Here is a 22,263-nt window from a genome sequence, read left to right as displayed (position 1 = left end):
ACCCATCAATCCTCAGTTTATCCTCATTTTTAAGAGTCTCTTATGGTTTGGCTCTCTCCCTCAAAACATCTTTAAAAGGAAAAGCAATATATTGAAAAAAAAAGAAAAAAGAAATATAGATCTTTGCAAAAAAAAAAAAAAGGAAAAGCAAAATTGCCAGAATGTCCCATTCCAACGTCTCTAGGCTGGGGCTTAGTAGGCTGTAAAGGAATGAGAAAGCATCACCAATTTGTTGGAAGCGATTAGGTTTTGTGGTAAGCTACTTTGGACAATCAGGAGCCCTGAGTTTAAGCCACATGCTCCTACTTTCTTAGCTGTTCCTATTATGTCTGACATGTTGCTTCATCTCTCCAGGCTTCCATTTCTTCACCTGCAAATGCTCTCCTGGGTGCAGCCACCCCTAACAATACAATAACTATGAATCTATTATATGCTGGAGGTTTTCTGGTGTCTCTATTTCCTGAATGAGAACTGCTTTGTAAAGTCACTGATTTCAGCTCTAGAAGGTGTAATGGGTGCTTTGTGTTAACAGCTGAGAATGAAAATTCTCATTTAATATTCTAGATTTTGTCTCCTGAAAAGAGTCTCTTGGGATTTGCTGGCATCATTAATAGTGAGGCGACAGTTTCTAATCTTAAATTCTCTAGATTAAAACCAAAAGATTGCCTTTCTTTGTTGAGTGACTCTCATGTCCCTGCAAACATCAGCACTTTGTGTTTGCTTGGCAGTGGGGGTAATTTCACAACAAACTGATCAATAACAAAGGGTTTGGGGGAGCTATTTTAACATCCTAAGAATCAGAAGGTGTATTTTGAACTAGGGCTTGAGGAGTGAGGGTCCACTCTACCTGGCAGTCAACAGCCAGGGGGAAGAAAAGGTAGTCAAACACTCTAAAATCAGTTTCTAAAGCAAAATGTCCGCATTCTCTGGACAACATTTAACAAATCAATCCTTAACCTCCCACCGTCTGTCAAGTTCTTCAGATGGCTGTTATCCTCACTACTTATTTACTTAGCAAACACCTGTATTACCTCAGCCAGGCACACGCTGAGTTACGTACATTACTTCATTTAATTCTCTCTACAGTCCTCTGACCTAAGTACTGCTGTCCTCCCTTTACACTTGAGAAATTCGGGCTGCTTCCAGCTTTGCCAAGCTTGGTGGCCCCGGATTTGGCTTCTGACACCCAAGAGAGATCTCTTTCGCGCTCCTCGCGATATTCCCGGCACCTCGAATCCCACGTGCCAGTGCACCGGACGGGCCCTGGCGACCCGCGGGGCGCGGGGCTCGGGCCCACGGCTGCGGCGCCGGTGCCCTGCGGAGCGAGCGTGGTTTCCGCGCTGACCTGCTCGGCCCGACGCCCTCAGCCCAGGGGCTTCGCGGCGGGCCGGGCTATGGAGCGCCCCGAGCCCGCCGAGGTGAGCATGAGCCAGGCCATCCAGCCCGCGCACGCCAACCTGCGCGGCGAGCTGAGCGCGGGGCAGCTTCTCAAGTGGATCGACGCCACCGCCTGCCTGGCTGGTAGGGGGCCGACGCGGAGGGACGCTGGGGGGGGGACGGAAGGGGAGCGCGGAAGGCCAGCGTGGCGGGGGTGGCGGGCCGGCTTGGATACCGGGATGTGGGGTGGTGGGGGTCTGGACATGAGAGGATCCCGAGGCCAGGGGTGCAGGCCAGCCCACCCCAGTACGGAAGCAGACGCTTGGCGCCCCAGTCCTCACCATTCCTGGACCCGGGGTCCGTGAGGAGAGAGAGGCAAGGAGGGGGTATTTCCAGCTGTGAGTAGTTGGGGACCCTAACGGTTGCGGTAGTTCATCCAACACCGGGAATGACCTAGACCAGTGATTCTCAAACCTTTCAGCCTCAGGACTCCTTTACCCCATTAGGTAAGTGAGGACCCCGCACTTTTGTTTATGTGGGTTATTTTGTTGATATTGACCATCACCGAAATCTTTTGTTATTTTTTAAAATATTTATTTTTTGAGAGGGCACAAGCTGGGTTGGGGCAGCAGAGAAAGGTGGGGGTGGGGGGGCAGAGGATCCCAAGCGGGCTCTGGGCTGACAGCAGTGAGCCTGTTGATGGGCTCAAACTCAGCAACCCTGAGATCATGACCTGAGACGAACTTAGATGCCCTACTGACTGAGCCACCCAGGAGACCCTCAAAATCTTTTAAAATGAATTCATTTTAAAAGAACAAGAATAAACCCATGACATAATTTTATTGAAAAAATAACTATTTTCACCAGTAATAAAACTATGCTTAAAGGCATGCTCTTGGTTTACATTTTTGCAAATCTCTTTACTATCTAGTTTGATAGATTACTCCTTTCTTATATCTGCTTCTGCATTCAGTTTGTTGCTACCACACCTTATTTCGTCTCCTCTCAGGACCTTTGCACCTGCCTCTCATTTTACCATTATGACCTTCTTTTGCCCTTTCCATGCATTACATCTCAGCTTAAACAGCCTTTCCTCAGAGAAGTCTTTCTTGACCACTTGTTTACATTTGTACTCTTCCAGCAGTTTTAGCAGAATGCCCTTTTTTATTTCCTTCCTACTGCTTAGCACAATCTGTAATTATTTTGTGTGTTGATCTCTTCACCTCTTTATTTTCTGCCTGGCCAATTCGCATGTAAGCTAAAGTTAGTTCTCCAGTGCTTAGTAAGCACTAAACAAAAACCTCTGCTTTCATGGATAGGTAGGTTGGTGATGAATGGGTTCAAAACTTGGAATCTCATTTCTGAAATGAAGTCAGGCTTTGCATAACACAGGAACAGACCCGGCAAAGCTATATTGTGAAGGAAAATATGTTAAGATTAAAAACTAAAGCTGGAAGGAGCTTAAGATGATGTTTCTTAGGACTCTTATTTTACAAAGGACAAAAGTAAAGTTCAGATGATGACAGAACCCCGCTTTTCTCACTGAGTAGCAATAGGTTTCTAATCCCCTGTGTGTTAACAGCCCCCAAAATTTAGTCACATATTCATGCCAATCTGTTTGTTTGTTTTCTGTTTGTTGATAGGTCTGTTTGGTTTCTCTCTTAACAGTTTTTATCAGTATTTGAGGTTGATTATAATAACATAAATAATGGAAGAATAAATGTAAAATTAATTCACATCTAAGGGAAACAAGTGTAAAAATCACTGAGGTTGCTAATAAAAATGATGCCTATTGCCAAGGCAACTGAATACATTATGTGAATAATGAAGTGATCATTTTGTGCTTCTGTCCTGTAAAGAATAAACAATTGCTGTGCTGCAATTGTCAGAAAAGTGTCTGCCTTTTTACATCTTTGGAAACTCAGGCCATAGACTGATTCAATTGATAACCAACTGCTTTGGATTAATAGCTCTGTTGCTAATAATACAACATTAAAGAAACCTTTATGATAAAGTTAGTTTGGAAACATGGAAATACCTGTGTTAAACACTCTATGGTGAGAAGCACCACATAAGCAAGGAGCGTTATTTAGTCAAGGTGCAACAGAATCTGTGGCAGAGAAATGCTCCGCCATAGTGCTGTCCTTTCTTTGATAAGAGTAGTACAAAAACTGGTTTTCCTGGCATTTTCCCAGCCAGAGTTCCTTGTTGACCAGCACTTTTCCACAGGCCCATTACTATAATAAATAATGATCCCAGCCATAGACCTAAGGCTCTTCTGTGACACCCAGACACTGCTAGATTCCAAAAGATCTTCTCAATATTTAAATAAAGATTAAATATGTTCACTATCATTTTGTCATTACACCTCATTTCTGTCAGTAGTCCCATTTTTCTAGTCGTTCCTTAAGCCTAGAGGAATGAAACCATATCTGAGTCATTCTCCACCCTCTGTATACATTTCTTATTTTGAAATATCACAAACTCACCCTTTTCTCTATTGCATTTCTGAATTTTGTCCAGGGTTCACTCTCTTAGGAATGGCATCCAGTAACACAAGTCAAAAATCTAGGAGTCATCCCTTCTTGATACCCCTCTCTACCTTGCTTCCCCCTCCACATACTCAACCCATGAACTAAGTCCTATCAGTGTTACCTTAAAGAAATCACTCAAACCCAACCACCTTGCTGTGGCTCCACTGCCACCACCTAGGCCAACCTGTCATCATCCTTCATATGAACTTCAGCAGTGGTTTCTAAACTGATCATCTCCATTCATTCTGGTGTCCTCTCCACACTACATCTAAAATATTTTTTGAAGGTGCTAATCTGATCATATCATTCGTTGTTTATCTCCCCCCGCCCCGTCTTCTTTATCAAGAGTTACAAGCATTCCTCTTCTGGCATAGTAAGTATCTCCTATTAGAAAAAAAAAGGCACATAGATAACTGCTATAAACTCTGGATAAAACAGTAAATAAAACCTACTTATGGGCAACTGACAGGTGAAAAAAATCATATTTAAACACTTGGAAGTCAACACTTGGAAGAAGAGAATGGTACTAGCTAACTTTCTCTGTTTTGTTTTAGTTTTTTAATGCCTTTAAGCCTGAAGAAAGACCTTACTCTGCTCCCAGCTAAATTTTTGATGGAAAACCCACAGACCTGCTGAATTGAAGAGCTATAGGATTTGGGGAAAACACAGCTACTTAAATGTGAGGAGGAAGTTTCAAGAGAGGAGAGAACTGAAGAGGCAGAGCTGTATAATCTATCTATATTTTTGGCTCAAATCTCTGGTGAAGCTTGAATCATGCATGCATAGAAGAAACTCCAGCCTTGCTAGATGATGCCAAAAGAATTGGGAAAGGGCTGTTACAACCTCTAGGGAGATAGAGTTTTATAGTGGGAATTTAGTTAAGTACTTACTTAGAAAAACAAAACAAAACAATACTGTTTAGAGAAACATATAAGAACCCATAATTTCTACAATGTATCACTCGCAATGGCTAGGATATAGTCCAAAATTACTTTATATACAAAGAAACAGGAAAATATGATGCATTCTTAAGTGAAAAGATAATGGTGATCAAGCCTCGATGATCCGAGTGTTAGAATTAAGCATCCATTATTCTATAGCAGCTATAATAAGTATGCTTGAGGATGTAATAAAAACTCATCATAAAATAAAAATCATCATAAAGAATGAAAAGATAGTAAGTCTCAAGAGAGAAGTAGAAACTAAAAAAAGAACCAAATGAAAATTCCCAAACCGAAAATTACAGTATCTGAAATTTAAAAATTCACTGGATAGGGGCGCCTGGGTGGCTCAGTCGGTTGAGCGTCCCACTTAGGCTCAGGTCACGATCTGGCGGTCCGTGAGTTCGAGCCCCGCGTCCGGCTCTGTGCTGACATCTCGGAGTCTGGAGCCTGTTTCAGATTCTGTGTCTCCCTCTCTCTCTGACCCTCCCCCATTCATGCTCTGTCTCTCTCTGTCTCAAAAATAAATAAACGTTAAAAAAATGTTTTTAAATAAAAAAAAAATAATAAAAATTCACTGGATAGGCTTAGCAGCTGATTGGAGGAGAATAAGTAAACATAAAGATGGACAATAAAGATTATTCAGTCTGAAGAAAAGGGAAAAGATGAATTTAAAAAATGAACAAGTGAACAGATATATCAAAACCACATCAAAAAGTATAACATACATGTAAAAGAAGCCCCAAAAGAAATGAGAGAAAGTCTGAGGCATAAAACAAACATTTAAAGAAATAGTAGCTGAAATTTTCCCATATGTGGTGAAAGACATACATTTACAGATTCGAGATCATAGGACACCAAGCAAGATTAATACAAACACAAAACAAAACAAAACCTCACATCTATCACAGGCAAACTATGATGAAAAGAAAATCTTAAAAGCTGGCAGAGAAATCTTAAAAGCTGTGCTATACATAGGAGAACCCTGGTTAGAATTGCTTATGACCTCATCAGAAACAATGGAATCCATAAGACAGTGAACCAATATCTTCAATAATAATTATAAAACTGTCAACCAAGAGCTTCAAGGCCCAGTGCATAGTCCGTTCTCAGCCGACCCTTCAGCCTTACCGTACCAGCTCTCCTTCTTGCTTTCTGCATTTTATCCTTAAAGACTTTGATCAGGATCTTTGCAGTTCCTTTTGCTCAGTGTGCTCTCCTTTTCTCTCTTCTTCCTCCTCAACACATCTATTTTTATCCTACTCATCCTTCACATGTCAGCTGAAGCATCCCCTCCACTTGGACATCTGCCCTGACATCCTCCCTAGGTCTAGTTTCTCATGTTATGACTCCCATAAAATTGATGTTTTCTTCAGGGCACTTAATTCATTTTGTTATTTATTCCTTTAATTAATCCATGGCTTCCACTAGTCTCCAAGAGAACAGAGATCATGGCTGTTTTACATTAACATCACCTTACATAGAGGCTAACACAGCACAGGTATTCAGTCAATATTAGTTAAAGGAATGAATGAATGGAGATGCCACCATTTTAATCAGTCATCATCTCATACCTGGATTACAACCACTTATCTACTCTGCTACTGTTTCCAGCTTCTCTGTTTCCCCCGGGAAATCAGTAATAGCTTTAGAGTTTCTCCACTTTTATTAGCATACTGTATGAAAGACAATCAAAATCAAGAACCAGAGCAAGCTGGTCCTGTTAAATTAATATCTGACACACTTGTAAAAAAAACAACTGCATATAATCACACATAAAAATTGTGATCATATGTTGGTTCCCCATATTTCTATTTTCTATTTTTAATTTCATGACCCTTAAAAGTCTATAGTGTAAACCATGGCTGTTAAGCATCTGAAGCCCATCTTTAGCTAAGCACTTCTCTGAAGAGTGTTCCTTGGTTGGTCTTTTCTGAGAGTTCCTATTGCTTCTGTAGTCAAAATCACTATTTAGAACATTGTATTCAATCTTTCCAAGCCTGGATTTCCTCGTTTGTAAAATGAAACTAGTAATAGTACCAACCTCATGTAATTGACATGCATAAATACTTAGTTCAGTGCCTGGTCAATAATAAATGCTTAATAAATGGCAACTATTATTATGATAATATTTGTTCATGATCCCTAATTCAATCTAGTATAGTGCTGTATATACATAATAGATACTCGATATATACAATCAAAATATATAAAAATAAAAAAAAGTTAGTCTTATTGATTATTGCACTTTAGTTATCATTTAAATCATTCAAAAGTGGTTATTCATATTGGCATACATGGTAACATTTTATTAACAAGAATAGTTTAATAAACTCAACATCCTGTTCTCTCAGGTAACTGGAACGAATGTCTATTAGGTACTCCTTAGTGAATGTCTTATAGCCTGTATTTGCAAGGATCTGGTAGTTCTCTGGAAATCTTAAGCTCTAAAATGGCATCTACTATAGCTGGCTCTCTAATTGCCACTGAGCAGACTTATTAAGAGATAACACTGACTTCTCAGTATTGGGAAATCAGTAGGAAATTAACAAATGTTTGATACACTGAATTCAATGGAGCCCATCTTGAGTATTTCTAGAGTCTGGTACTTTTACATTCCCTTCCTCTCACTGAACTTTATAGCTGGGAAGGCAGTCATTCCCTCTCCATCAATCACACACTAACTATGGTTAGTTTTCTGGTAACTCAGTTTGTATTATGTGCATGTTTGGAAGAACAGCTAGTTATTTCCAACTTATAAAACCAGAATGTGCAATTTTCTACAAATTAGATTATAGAGAGGAGTGTTCTAAATAGCCGCTCTCTGGAGTATTTCCCCATGTCTCTTTACCTGGCACTATCAAGTAATATTGTAGTTAAAGCAATCCACACAAAGAATACAACTTTAGTATAATTCACTCTATTTCTTTTTCATGTCTCTAAAAGTGTGAAGAATAAAGAGTGAAGTCTCCAAAATTAAAATGAGGTTCAAAGCACTTAAAAAGCCGGTGCAGTCTGTTTGGGTTTTAACTGAATGTTCGTCAAAATCAAATTCTGACAGAAGCACATGTCAACATTTTTCCTAAAGAGATTAAGTTATGATATTTTTATATAAAGCAAAATCAACAATCAAAAAATATCTCAACAAATTAAATGCAGGCATGGAATATGGATAGCTAGGGTTCTTCCCTAATCTCTTTATACCCTATTTAATATTCTCCTCTCCAACATAATTACTGCATACAGAATTTGGTAATAATGAACAATAAATATTGACTAAATACCTAATAGATGATGAATATTTCTCTGCTACTCAAGAGAAGTTGCTCTCCAATTTGGGGTCTGATGTCAGTGTCTCCTATACTATTCAGTACTTATACTTGTTAAGTGGTCTAAATATAATCAGCTTCTGGTTATGTGGGATAATGGGTACAGCTTTGATGAATTGTTTTTAAAACAACAGAAGGGTCATATCTAACAAAATATTTAAAGTTGGTACTAACTTAATAAAATTGCTATTTAAATAGCTAGATATACTAGGTATTGGTTTTGAATTTCAAATCAAAGACAGTACAATAATTTTCATTCAGCAGAAGTACAACTTACAGAGCAAAAGAACTGTCATTGATCCAGATCATCTCTAAGTGTGGGCATAGTGGTACTTTACTGAACCAGAGGATGAGTTACTAGAATACATCCATTTAACTTTTATTCTTTTCCCTTATGCTGAAATATTTAAACATAACTATTAATTAGCACACTTTTGCCTGTTTTTGAAGCTGAAAAGCATGCTGGGATTTCCTGTGTTACAGCCTCAGTGGATGACATACAATTTGAGGAGACAGCTAGGTAGGTGGTATTGCTCTATCACACCTTTCTCCTGGGCTTTTTGGCTCATTTGCAACATATATTTGCATTACCTATGTTTGTTTATTTGGAGTCAATGATCCAATTTGTTAATTAAATATTTGACCTAATGTAAATCAATAAAATAGTAATTGCAGGACCTACTTTTAGTAAACACTTTGAAGTAGAAATTCATAGTCCTGATTTTATTGAGAAATAGCTCTCCAAATAGATGCATTCTGGTATGAGGCAGAGCTGGATTTCTAAAAGCTGATTCTTTTTTTTTTTTTTAATTTTTTTTTAACGTTTATTTATTTTTGAGACAGAGACAGAGCATGAACAGGGGAGGGGCAGAGAGACAGGGAGACACAGAATCTGAAATAGGCACCAGGCTCTGAGCAGTCAGCACAGAGCCCGACGTGGGGCTCAAACTCATGGACCATGAGATCATGACCTGAGCCGAAGTCGGACGCTTAACCGACCAAGCCACCAGGCGCCCCCTAAAAGCTGATTCTTAATGGCTCCTTCCTCTACAAGAAGAATAATTAATGATAAGAGTATCTATGATGGTGAATTTCATCATTAAGTTGTTGAGTGAACGTTAATTCATGTGAATACAAATGTTAAATTATGAAAAACATTTAATGTGTGAGAGCGTTTATGTGCTTTACCATCTCCTATTGTAGAAAATTTCAAGATTAACAAATGTTTCAAACATAAACAAAAATAGAAGAGTACAGTATATCCCCAAGAACCATCACCTAACTACAATAATAATAAGCTCATGGAAACTCTTGTTTTATCACTACTTCTCCATACTTCCCCACACACCTAGATTATTGTGAAAGGAAATCCCAGGCATCATTTATGAATATTTCATTATATATTTCTATATGATAAGGACTCTTTTAGAAAACATAATAATATAATAACAATACCATTAACAGAAATCATTATTCCCAATGACCTCAAAAGATATTTTTTTTTAAATTAAACAATTGGTTTCTTGAATCAGGATTGAATATGGTTGATAAGGCTTTTAACATAAAATGTCTCTTCTTTCCTTTCTCCTAGTTTTTTTTTTTTTTTTTAAAGAAACCTGATCATTTGTTCTGTAGAGTTTACATTTTGTATTTGCTCATTGTATCCCTGTTTAACCTGTTCACCCACCCTTTTTATTTCTTATACAATGATAGTTACATCTAAAAATTGGTCAGATGAAGGTTTGATATTTTGGTAAAATTAGTTCTTGTCAAGAGCGCGTAATGTCTAATGATCATTACTTAGAACCATTATTTCATTACATATTGGCAGAATGGTAATGTGCTAATACTATCATTTGTTCTTCATTTATTTTCTGAAGTATTTGTGTAGAGAGACTCGTTATCTCATTAATTACTTGGTTACCCTTAAGTAAAGTTTGTCTAGGAAAGACAAGCTTAATTCTTTCTCTTTATTTAGTGTCATTGTAAGCCCATGGATTTTAACATATTTGATGCATTTCAATTCTGACAAGATGGGCTCATCTTTTACATTTCCTTACAAAAACTTAGTCATAAATTTCTTCAAAAGAAATTGTAAGTAGAGATCACCATTTGGGCAGAAAATGTGCTCATTTATATAGGGTTGGTCATTGATTTTTTCCAGTGGACAAAATTAAGAATTATTTGTTTTTTAAAGAGTTTATACTAGGGGTGTCTGGGCGGCTCAGTTGGTTGAGTCTCTGACTCTAGATTTCGGTTCAGGTCATGATCTTCTTGTTTGTGGGGTCGAGCCCCACATGAGGCTCTATGCTGACAGCAGGGAGCCTGCTTGGGATTCTTTCTCTCTCCCTTTGCCCATCTGTCCCTCTCGTGCTGTCTCTCTCTCTGTCTCAAAATAAATAAATGTAAACATTTAAAAAATAAATAGTTTATACTAATAACTGTAATAAATTAGCGTTATATTGTTTTTTTAAGGAGGATTATATGTTTTTATGTTTGTATCTCTGGTTTTGTTTTTGTTTTTCCCTGAATATCTTGATCCTTGAAGACATGAACATAACTTAAAAGGAAAAGGAAGAAAGAAAGTCATCTGTTTCTGGTCTTGGATGGTTCTCAAGGACCATGGGGGTAGTTGGCATTGTTTTCAAGCCCTAAGTAGTCTTGTCCAATGAGATACTCAGTTTATCTCCCCAACCTTACTGTTTACATTTACCTGTTTGGCATTTATTTATTTAGATACAAGCAAAATTAAGTTAAATGAAACCACATGCATAAAAAAATCACTTCTTCAAAGCTGATACAGAAGAAATTTTTGGTAGAAATTAGAATCATAGACATGGAGAGATCTTTATAGGTCAGCCCAGCTTTCTCTTTGTAACAACAAGAAACTGAGGCCTAATTCCCCAAGCAAGCCAGGAGACAAAGGGTGCTTAGAGTCTGGATTTCCTTATGCTTAATCCAGTGCTTTTCCCAACCCACTGCTTCTGCTTTTGTGATCAGCAACTTTTACTGAACACTTCTCAATGGTTGTTCTCACAGGCAGCTGCAGTGTCACTGAAAGAGCTCTTGACATTCTAGAGTCTTGTAGATGCAGATAGAGACCCACTGACTAACCTCACATACTAGCTATGTGATTTTCCTTGAAGTAGAAAAAATTGATAGGTGTTTGTATATCAGCAAAATTACAAATTACTATAAACCCAAACTTACTTAAGACTAGATGAAGTGCCATTATTAATTTAGGAGTTCCAGAAGTGTATTGTAATAAAGTATCTATCACGTACTTTCCAAACTTAAATTCTGTAACTTACACTTAACTAGCAATCTCATCACTGAAATATGGGTTAGTTTTTTTATGCCATTTTGTGTTGGTGTTATCAAAAAGGATTTGTGGCCACTAACATCATGGAAAGGGGCCTTCTTCTATTTTTTACATGGGACCTGAATCATAAAAAGAGAAAATTGAAAGCTACCTACAGAAAACCATATATTGATGGATTGGGAGAAGATGGCGGTGTACGAAGACACTGGGCTCACCACGTCCTGCTGATCACTTAGATTCCACCCACATCTGCCTAAATAACCCAGAAAACTGCCAGAAGACTAGGTGAACAGACTCTCTGGAGCCAAGCGTAGATAAGAGGCCCACAGAAGAGGGTAAGAAGGGCGGCGAGGCGGTGCGCGCTACACGGACTGGTGGGATGGAGCCGGGGCAGTGGAGGGCAGCCCGCCCGACAAGGCAGAGTCCCCAAGTCTGACTTGCAAAAGCGGAGGGGCCTGACTGCGTGAGTTCTGACAGCCAGTGGGACTTAACATCTGGAATGTTAAAAGTCAACAGCTCTGCTTGGAGAGCGGGAGGGCGAGAGGACACTGGGAGGGAGAGGTGTTGAGCCCTGGAAGACAGAGCTCAGCTTGGTGGGGAACAAAGGTGCTGGCCAGTGCCATTTCCCTCGCCCATCCCCCAGCCAAACTCCAAAGGGAACCAGTTCCCCTCACGGAACTTGTTTGCACTGCGCAAACAACCAACGCTGTGCTTCTGTGGATCCATCCCTCTGACAGATCTGCCTACCTCCCAGTGCCACAGGGCCCCTCCTGAAGCGGACCACCAAAGGCAAAGCGAGCTGAGTTTGCCCCTCCCACCCCTGTGCACCTTGAAGATCCACCCTGGCTAATACACCAGATCCCATCAAAGCAGCACCATAAGCCTGGCAGTGTGCAAGTAGCCCAGACAGATGCAGGGCTGGTTCAACATTTGCAAATCAATCAATGTGATACATCACATTAATAAAAGAAAAGAACCATATGATCCTGTCGATGCAGAAAAAGCATTTGACAAAATTCAGCATCCTTTCTTAATAATAACACTTGAGAAAGTCAGGATAGAAGGAACATACTTAAACATCATAAAAGCCATTTATGAAAAGCCCACAGCTAATATCCTCAATGGGGAAAAACTGAGAGCTTTCCCCCTGAGATCAGGAACATGACAGGGATGTCCACTCTCACCGCTGTTGTTTAACATAGTGTTGGAAGTGCTAACATCAGCAATCCAACAACAAAAGGAAATCAAAGGCATCAAAATTGGCAATGATGATGTCAAGCGTTCACTTTTTGCAGATGTCATGATATTATGCATGGAGAACCCGATAGACTCCACCAAAAGTCTGTTAGAACTGATACATGACTTCAGCAAAGTCGCAGGATACAAAATCAATGTACAGAAATCAGTTGCATTCTTATACACTAATAATCAAGCAACAGAAAGACAAAGAAACTGATCCCATTCACAATTGCACCAAGGAGCATAAAATACCTAGGAATAAATCTAGCCAAAGGTGTAAAGGATCCGTATGCTAAAGACTATAGAAAGCTTATGAAGGAAATTGAAGAAGATGTAAAGAAATGGAAAAACATTCCGTGTTCATGTGTCGGAAAAATAAATATTGTCAAAATATCAATACTACCCAAAGCTATCTACACATTCAATGCAATCCCAATCAAAATTGCACCAGCATTCTTCTCGAAACTAGAACAAGCCATCCTAAAATTCATATGGAACCACAAAAGGCCCCGAATAGCCAAAGTAATTCTGAAGAAGAAGACCAAAGCAGGAGGCATCACAATTCCAGACTTTAGCCTCTACTACAAAGCTGTCATCATCAAGACAGCATGGTATTGGCACAAAAACAGACACATAGACCAATGGAATAGAATAGAAACCCCACAACTAGACCCACAAACGTATGGCCAACTCATCTTTGACAAAGCAGGAAAGAACATCCAATGGAAAAAAGATAGTCTGTTTAACAAATGGTGCTGGGAGAACTGGACAGAAACATGCAGAAGGATGAAACTAGACCACTTTCTTATGCCATTCACAAAAATAAACTCAAAATGGATAAAGGACCTGAATGTGAGACAGGAAACCATCAAAACCCTAGAGGAGAAAGCAGGAAAAGACCTCTCTGACCTCAGCCGCAGCAATTTCTTACTTGACACACCTCCAAAGGCAAGGGAATTAAAAGCAAAAGTGAACTATTGGGACCTCATGAAGATAAAAAGCTTCTGCACTGCCAAGGAAACAACCAACAAAACTAAAAGGCAACCAACGGAATGGGAAAAGATATTTGCAAATGACATATCAGACAAGGGCTAGTATCCAAAATGTATAAAGAGCTCACCAAACTCCACACCCGAAAAACAAATAATCCAGTGAAAAAATGGGCAGAAAACATGAAAAGACACTTCTCTAAAGAAGACATCTAGATGGCCGACAGGCACATGAAAAGATGCTCAATGTCGCTCCTCATCAGGGAAATACAAATCAAAACCACACTCAGATACCACCTCACGCCAGTCAGAGTGGCCAAAATGAACAAATCGGGAGACTCTAGATGCTGGAGAGGATGTGGAGAAATGGGAACCCTCTTGCACTGGTGGTGGGAATGCAAATTGGTGCAGCCACTCTGGAAAACAGTGTGGAGGTTCCTCAAAAAATTAAAAATAGACCTACCCCATGACCCAGCAATAGCACTGCTAAGAATTTGCCTAAGGGATACAGGAGTGCTGATGCATAGGGGCACTTGTACCCCAATGTTTATAGCAGCACTCTCAACAATAGCCAAATTATGGAAAGAGCCTAAATATCCATCAACTGATGAATGGATAAAGAAATTGTGGTTTATATACACAATGGAATACTACTTGACAATGAGAAAGAATGAAATCTGGCCATTTGTAGCAACGTGGATGGAACTGGAGAGTGTTATGCTAAGTGAAATAAGTCATAGAGAGAAAGACAGATAACATATGTTTTCACTCTTAGGTGGATCCTGAGAAACTTAACAGAAGACCATGGGGGAGGGGAAGGAAAAAAAAAAAAAGAGAGAGAGAGAGGAAGGGAGCCAAAACATAAGAGACTCTTAAAAACTGAGAACAGGGGCGCCTGGGTGGCACAGTAGGTTAAGCGTCCGACTTCAGCCAGGTCACGATCTCGCGGTCCGTGAGTTCGAGCCCCGCGTCGGGCTCTGGGCTGATGGCTCAGAGCCTGGAGCCTGTTTCCGATTCTGTGTCTCCCTCTCTCTCTGCCCCTCCCCCATTCATGCTCTGTCTCTCTCTGTCCCAAAAAAAATAAATAAACGTTGCAAAAAAAATTTTTTTTTAAATTAAAAAAAAAAAACTGAGAACAAACTGAGGGTTGATGGGGGGTGGGAGGGAGGGGAGGGTGGGTGATGGGTTTTGAGGAGGGCACCTGTTGGGATGAGTACTGGGTGTTGTATGGAAACCAATTTGACGATAAATGTCATATTTTAAAAAAAGTTAAACAAAACCATTTATTTGTTTATAAACCATATCAGATATTAATTAAGTAATTAATTAAATTAATTTAAGTTAAATTCTTCAGTATTTATTGCCTATACAAAAAATACTGCAATGGACTCAGTAAGATACATAAATATTTGATTATGGCACAATTTTGAAGTGGAGTGGTCACTCAGTCTGGTGAGAGTCAGACAAACACATAATCATCAGAATAGAAAGCATGCTAGGATGCAGCCCTTGAGTGAGATACAAACTCCGTTCTGTGGGGTAGTTTAAAAGGTGCACATTTTGATTAGAAAATCAATGAGAATTTTACCATAGAGGAGTAGCATTTGATGTGTGCCTTAACTGAGGCATAGACTTTTTTCTGGTGAATAGGAAAAGGACTTCACACAATGAGGCACTTGTAAGAACCTAAGCACCAAGATGGGAAGGAGCAGAGAGTGTTCAGGAAGAGCCTGGTCTGCAGAGAGGTGATGCCCAGCAGTGGACTGGAGCTACATAACAGAAGACCTTGAATGCCATGCTATGAAATTGGTTTTATTTAGTTGAGATTTCAGTTATTCCATTCATTTGACATTCAATATCGGGATATTGGTGTGGAGAGCCAGGTTCTTGGAATTCTCCTACTTTTAAAGGCAGGACAGGTTCACAAAACAAGAAAAATGGCTTCTGCTCTGCCCCCAACCCCAACTCCAAGTCTGAGAGACAGAGAAGCATAACATTTTAGTAGTTGATGAGTACAAAGTATCATAGTAGCTTTGGAGAGGGACTCTAACTCTGCCTGGCACTATTACTGCAAATCTCTTCTAGAAACTTTACCAAACAGAGCTAGGAACTTTAAAAGGAACAAATATAAAGAAAAAAGAAAATTGGTTTGGTTGCATATGCTGGATGTGAAGATTAAGTTCAATTGGGAATGTGTGTGGAGGTTGTTAACACTAAGTCTAGTAGAGCCTCCATAACTACTAGTTGAATCTGTTGAGAGAATTTGGAAATATGGCTCTGAGTTTCAAGAATGATGTCCAGGCTAAAGATTGAGATTAGAGAATCATTTTAATAGAGATGACGGAATCATGGACAAGAACAGGGTCTTCTAAGAAGAGGGTGTAGTGAGAATAGGATAAAGGACAGAAATTTAGGAGATGTTGACCCTGAAGGGATGGATTAAGGAAGAGAAACCAGTGAAGGAAGCTGAGATAGAGAAGAGAACACTGGTCTGGAATCCAAGGAAAGAGAAAGGCCTCCTGAAGAAAGACATTAAAGAGGTGAGATGTTGAATTTAGCTTTTAGGAAATGACAGGGACCGGAAGTGAGATGTGGAGGCAATAGCCAGGTTCAAGTGGCTGAGAAGTAAATGGGAAATGAAGCCCTCAAACCTCTGCACCTGGCAAAATCCTCATCTTTGAAGACCCATCTCAAACGTCACCTCTTCTGTGACTCCTTTCCCAGCTTTCTGAATGAGCTTCTTCTTATGGTTATCTTTGTAATACTCGATCTTTTCTTTTGAAAAATTTCATGGCACTGCACTTCATCTGTTTACATCCTGGTGACCTAAGTGAAGACTGGTCTCCTTGAAGTCAGGAGCCTCATCTTGTTCATCACGGTATCCTGAAGTCTTAGCTTAATGCCAGGACTAGTTGTAAACACTTCTTAAACATTTCAGTAAACATTTCTTTTTCTTTCCCTGATTTGTGTAAGCTTTATTTTTTTTCCAGAGGATTGACTCTAATTTTATTATTTTATTTTATTTTAAATCTGTGAGTTAGAAAAAGAAATGAGTATTTTAGGAAGTTTGAATATGGAGAAGAAGAGAAAAAATTTGAGATAGAATCGGCTTGAGAGAAACGTTTTTAGAAAGAAGTAGCCTTGGACATTTTCATAGACTAGTAAGGAGAGTCAGGGAAGGGGCAGAGGATGAGGGTACGAAAGAGGAAAGAGCTGACTAAGCCGGCCATGGTGGCTGAGAAGAGGTAACAAGGGCACAGGTACAGAAAGAGGTTCTGAAAGAGATCTAACGTTCTTCCTCTGAAACAGAAAAGTAAGGAGGATATAGTTCAAGTTTGAAAGTCATTGAGAAAAATTGAGGAGTATTGCATTAGGAAGACCCTTACCTTCTGCTAAGGTTAAAGGACCAGTGGTAACTGAGGGGACTGAACACAGAAGGTTTGGAACAACTTCGGACTATATGACCAGAATCCCCATAATCATGAAGAGTGAATGGAGGGTCCATGTAAACCTGGTGAAGTTGATCAGTTTGCATGTTTCTCCATGTATTTGTTAACAGACATTTAAAAAAGAAATGTCATTTGTTTGGTTTGCTTGTCTATTTTAACTTCTCTTAAGGAAACAGCTGTGAGACACTCAAAGTATCCTTTGCAGATTGTGGAAGTCCTTTTGCACACCAACTTTGCAAAGGCCTCTTTCTGTTTGAATAGAAGGCAACCAACATATGTGTGGTTTACAATGACTGGCATCTGTTTGTAGAACTGTCTTTTTCTGTTATCATTAACCTGAAGTTTCATGCATAATCATTATCAGCGTGATAAGGAGTGATTGCACATGCATTTAAGTGAATCTTTAGGTCTGAAATGAGAGGTACTAGGATTACTAAGGTCCCTCCCTCTTTTTTTAACTAGAGTTGGACAAGTGATAACCATCAAAGCGAAAGTTACCAGAGCATTCAGCACAAGCATGGAGGTAAGAGACCTCTTTTCTTACTTCTGCCTATTGGTGCTCTCTTTTCATTGTGTACAGGGAGCAGAGCAGGAGGCCTGGCATAATTTGGAGTTCATGAGGTTCTGAATTTCAGAATGTGCTTGAACCTGGAGTCAGTGTCACAGGTAAATAATAAGGACCTTGAGTTTCCTAGTCAACTCTGCTACTAAAATTAAATGTGATGCGACACACTATTTTTATATAGAAGGATACATAGGAAGTAAACATATAAGGGAGAAGGGCACTCTCTTGGTTCTTTACAAGCCATGGGTCTTATTTCTTAATTACACTGACTCTGCTTTTTCTCCATCTCTGCACCCTCTAGTGGAAACTAGCCCCATAATTAACTAGTTTTTGAAAGGTAGAGTAACTGAAGTGAGAAAGGAAGTTTAGATTTTTCTTCTTCACCCACTCGGTTTTATTTTCTTTACCATAGTTGCGAATGCAGCATTCTCAGGGGCTTTTGAATTTTCTGTTCTGATTGAACCAGTAGCAAAGGGTTTACTGGATCCCATTTTGCAACTTCTAGGTTGGTTTGTAGCAGTCCCTTTGATCTTTGGGCACAAAAGACATATAGGGACTTATATTTGTTTGTTAGGGCATAGCAGAATACCACAGACCAGATGGCTTAAACAACAGATATTTATTGTCTCACATCTCTAGAGGATAGATGTGCTAAATCAAGGAGTCTGTAGGGTTGATTCTTTCTGGGGGCTGTGTGAGAGAGTGTGTCCCAGTGCTTTCTTCTGGTGATTTGCCTTGGCTTCTGCCACATCATCCTGATCTCTGCCTTCATGTTCACATAGTGTTCTGAGGGTCTGTGTCCAAATCCCTCCTTTTTAGAAGGACATCAGTCACATTGGTCTAGGAGCCCACCCTACTCTGGTATGACCCCACCTTAACCAATTACATCTGAACCACCCTATTTCCAAAATAAGGTCACATTATAAGGTACTGGATTCAACCCATATTCCTATTCAACAGAACTATTTGACAGTAACCATACCTAATGGTGATGGTTTTACCCTGAGTTAGTCACTTTCCCCCAGTATCCCTATGAACAGAATACAAAACACTTGAAATCAGAAAGGAAATCTTTGTGTTAAAAGTCAGCTCTGTCAGCAATGATCGTGATGGTACTTTCTCAGCCTCTCTACTACAGGCTAGCACTCTACCTTATATTCAGCCCAAACACGGATAACAGCTCCTTTTGTTTTATCCTTTTCCTCCTATTCCATGAGAAAAGGTAGAATTTCCAAAGGAAATTTGATTAAAAGCTAAGAAAAGAAAAACCGGTGAGTTTAAAAGCACAGATTTCTTTTTTAAATGTTTATTTTTTTGAGAGAAAGAAAGAGAGCATGCACGCATGCTCGAGAGGTGGGTGAGGACCAGAGAGAGCGGGGCGGGGGGTGGGGGGGTGTGGAGAAACCTAAGCAGGCTCCATGCTGCATGCTGTCAGCACAGAGCCCAACAAGGGCCTCTGTCTCATGAACCGTGAGATCATGACCTGAGCCAACATGAAGAGTCGGACGCTTAGCTGACTAAGCCACCCAGGCACCCCTAAAAGCACAGACTTCTGATCCCAAGGAAAGTAAATCCTAGCCTTGACTAGGGCTAATTTAGTCCCTCTTCCAAGCTGAAGTCTTCTGTGGTCTCTGCATATGTTGTGTATTCAATAAGGTCTGGCTGGTGGGAACACCAGACTCTCAGTTCTGCATAAGTTCTCGGGACTGCTCATGTTACACTCCCCAGGAATCATTTTTGCCTCAGAAGGTGTTCATGTCTGGCCTTGTAAACGTCCACCTTGTAAACGTCAGACTGGTGTCATCCCAAACACTTAACAGGACTGTGTGCAGATTTTTGGAATTCTTTCCTTTTGTAGTTACACTTTTTTCTGGAAATGCCCACAAATCCCAGGAGCGTTGGTCTTCTTGATTTCTGCCTCCTCATTTCAGGAAGGTTCAGTTTCCCCTCCTTGGCCATAGTCTGGGACTTACCTTCTGGCTGAGAGCCCAGAAATTCAAGTGTTCCTCTTATCTGTTTCCCTCTTCTTAGTGGTGACATTTCTACATTGTCTGCTATTCTAGTGTGAAAATAGTTGGTTCAGTTTTCTAGTTGTTTTTGCAGCGTGTAATTCCAATCTGACCTACTTTTTCATGACCCAAAGTGAAAGTCCCCCTTACGTATGTTTTTGAGACATTTGGCCCTCATACATAACTAAGTTAACTGTTCTAACAGAAGACAGTGTTTGGAACTCGTTTAAACTCTCCAGAATTGTGGGCTTGAGAATGGATGGTTTAAATTTGGTTAACCACTGTCGAGTTAACTGGAGTGTTACTGTGAAAATACTCACTTGCATTCATAAGGTAAGTGATGTAAAATGAATTATGGATTATTGATTATTTTTGCACATGAGGTAGTCGGTGAAGATGTAGAAACAGCTGTTCTGTATAGTCAATAATACAGTGCTAAACTAAGAGGCCTGAGGTTGCCCATGAGTCCAAGAAGATAGTGTTACATATCAGGGATATGTGGGGCAAGTGTTTATTAGCCAAAATCTAACAATAGATTCCTGAGTTTACCAATACTTGTACAAAGTGAAATCCTCAGGACCTAAGCTTCAAATCTTTTCCCATAAGGAAATCCATTCCCTTGTAGTGTCACCAAAAAGTGCCTCAGCCACCTTCTTGCTCTTCCTGAAAAACAAAATTTCTGAAAAAGGCAACAAAGCTACTGATAACATGATGCAGTTTGTCCATGTTAACTCAGTTATAAAAGCCAGAGACTGAAGATTAAAAAAAGTTATGGTGTATCTCCTTAATGGCATTAATTAGTATCTTGTTTTCAAAAGCACATATAGTAATAATGGGATTAGAAAATACTTGTCAGATAATGCCAGTTTTTAAAATTATAACATGAAACTGTAAATACAGTGTGATAATTTTATGTAAATACATACACACACATAAAATGGGAATAAAATTCACCTAAACATTAGTGATTATTAATATGGGTAATGGGATTACTAATAATATTTACTCTGGGTAATCAGATTCCATTTTTATCATTTACGTATTTTTATGTTTACCAAAATTTCCATGTCAAATATCTATTTTTCTAATAAGAAAAAAGTTTTTTTTAAGTTTATTTATTTTGAGAGAGAGAGACAAAGCATAAGCAGGGGACAGGCAGAGAAAGAAGGAGAGAGAGACTCACAAGCAGGCTCCGTGCTGTCAGCACATGAACCGTGAGATCATGACCTGAGCCAAAATCAAAAGTTGGACGCTCAACCAACTGAGCCACCCAGGTGCCCCAGAAAAAAAGTTATATTTTAATTTTATGGGACATCACTGAAAGAACAGTATTGCTTAAAAATAAATTAAAATGCTGATTTAATTCAAAAACAAAAGAACATTGAAATGCATAACTGAATTTTGGTTGCTGTGATCTCATCTGTTTTCTGGATGGCTGAACGTTTACTTATTTATTTTTCTTTTCATTTTAGATCAGCATCAAGGTGATAGTACAGGACATGCTCACTGGTATTGAGAAACTTGTTAGTGTGGCTTTCTCTACATTTGTAGCCAAACCAGTTGGAAAAGAAAAGGTAAATTTTCTGTGTGAAGAAGTATCTATGATGTAATTCAGGGACATAGTAATGATTGCATCAGAATTATTATGGAGAAAAAGACATTTCTTGTTACTGTGCAGTATGCTTTCCCAAGATTTTTTATCCATCAATATTTTTGTAAAATTTGTCCTTCTGTGGTAATACAGTGTTAAGCACCTTAGAGGAAGGGAGATGTAGTCAGTTTGTTAAAGAGGAAAAAAACACTGTGTTTTAAATGATCCAAAGTGCCTATCAGTTTCTCAAAAATAGTGTTTACTGGGTTAGTTATTTTCTTTTATGGTTATATAACTCAAAATTGAGTTAAAATAATTTTTTTTTTAAAAAGCAAGAGCAGTTTAGTCAGCACTTGCATATTATAGTCCAATCATTTGTTTATACCTGAAGGAAGAACGTCAAAGAGGCTGAACTATTGAAGTTTAGAAATAAGCTTCAGGGCATATGGAGTAAAAACAACCTTAAAATATATGCATTATTCTGATATGTGTACGTGTGCCCAGCAGGCCTGCCTGGCTATGGGCCCAGAGCAGCTTGTCTATAGTCTGCTGGGGGTTTACTCATTGTTTCTTGGCTTTCATTTTTAGGATCAGGGGGAGGGTCCCCATTTAGTCTAAAGGTAATAATCCAATTTAGAATTAAATCTCTCACTGCAAGGATCACTTCAAACATGGGCATAGTAGCTTCTCCTAGTTCCATATTGAAGCAACAAGGGGTACTTCTTACTCTGCAAAAGTGTTCTTCAGCCTGCATCCAACTTTAGAGCCGGGACAAAGCCATATTTTCTCTGTACCCAACAGAGATGACAGTAGGGCAGTACTCACCAGCAACTCCTTACTTGGGCCAACAGGCAAAGATCTAGATGGATCTGACTCAGTCCATCCTGATGCCTGGGTGGCAGGTGCCCCTGAAGAATT

At 39.4% G+C, this 22,263-nt stretch overlaps 1 protein-coding gene across 6 annotated transcripts in view; it reads left to right on the top strand.

The window, feature by feature from the left end:
* The first annotated feature begins 1,052 nt into the window (after positions 1–1,052).
* Positions 1,053–22,263, top strand: part of ACOT12 (acyl-CoA thioesterase 12) — a 54,408-nt gene continuing 33,197 nt past the window's right edge. For 2 of the 6 annotated variants that reach the window (XM_045497095.1, XM_045497092.1), the window contains exons 1-4: positions 1,053–1,521; positions 8,632–8,701; positions 17,643–17,703; positions 21,227–21,328. In XM_045497095.1, the coding sequence (XP_045353051.1) occupies positions 1,395–1,521; positions 8,632–8,701; positions 17,643–17,703; positions 21,227–21,328 (360 nt within the window). In that variant the 5' untranslated portion in view covers positions 1,053–1,394. Of the gene's footprint in view, positions 1,522–1,622; positions 1,884–8,631; positions 8,702–17,642; positions 17,704–21,226; positions 21,329–22,263 lie in introns of those variants that run through there. The other 4 variants (XM_045497088.1, XM_045497090.1, XM_045497087.1 and 1 more) reach the window with 4 other exon arrangements.

Source organism: Leopardus geoffroyi, chromosome A1, assembly GCF_018350155.1.
Source record: "Leopardus geoffroyi isolate Oge1 chromosome A1, O.geoffroyi_Oge1_pat1.0, whole genome shotgun sequence".
Lineage (NCBI taxonomy): Eukaryota > Metazoa > Chordata > Mammalia > Carnivora > Felidae > Leopardus > Leopardus geoffroyi.
This window is presented reverse-complemented; position numbering and strand designations above follow the sequence as displayed.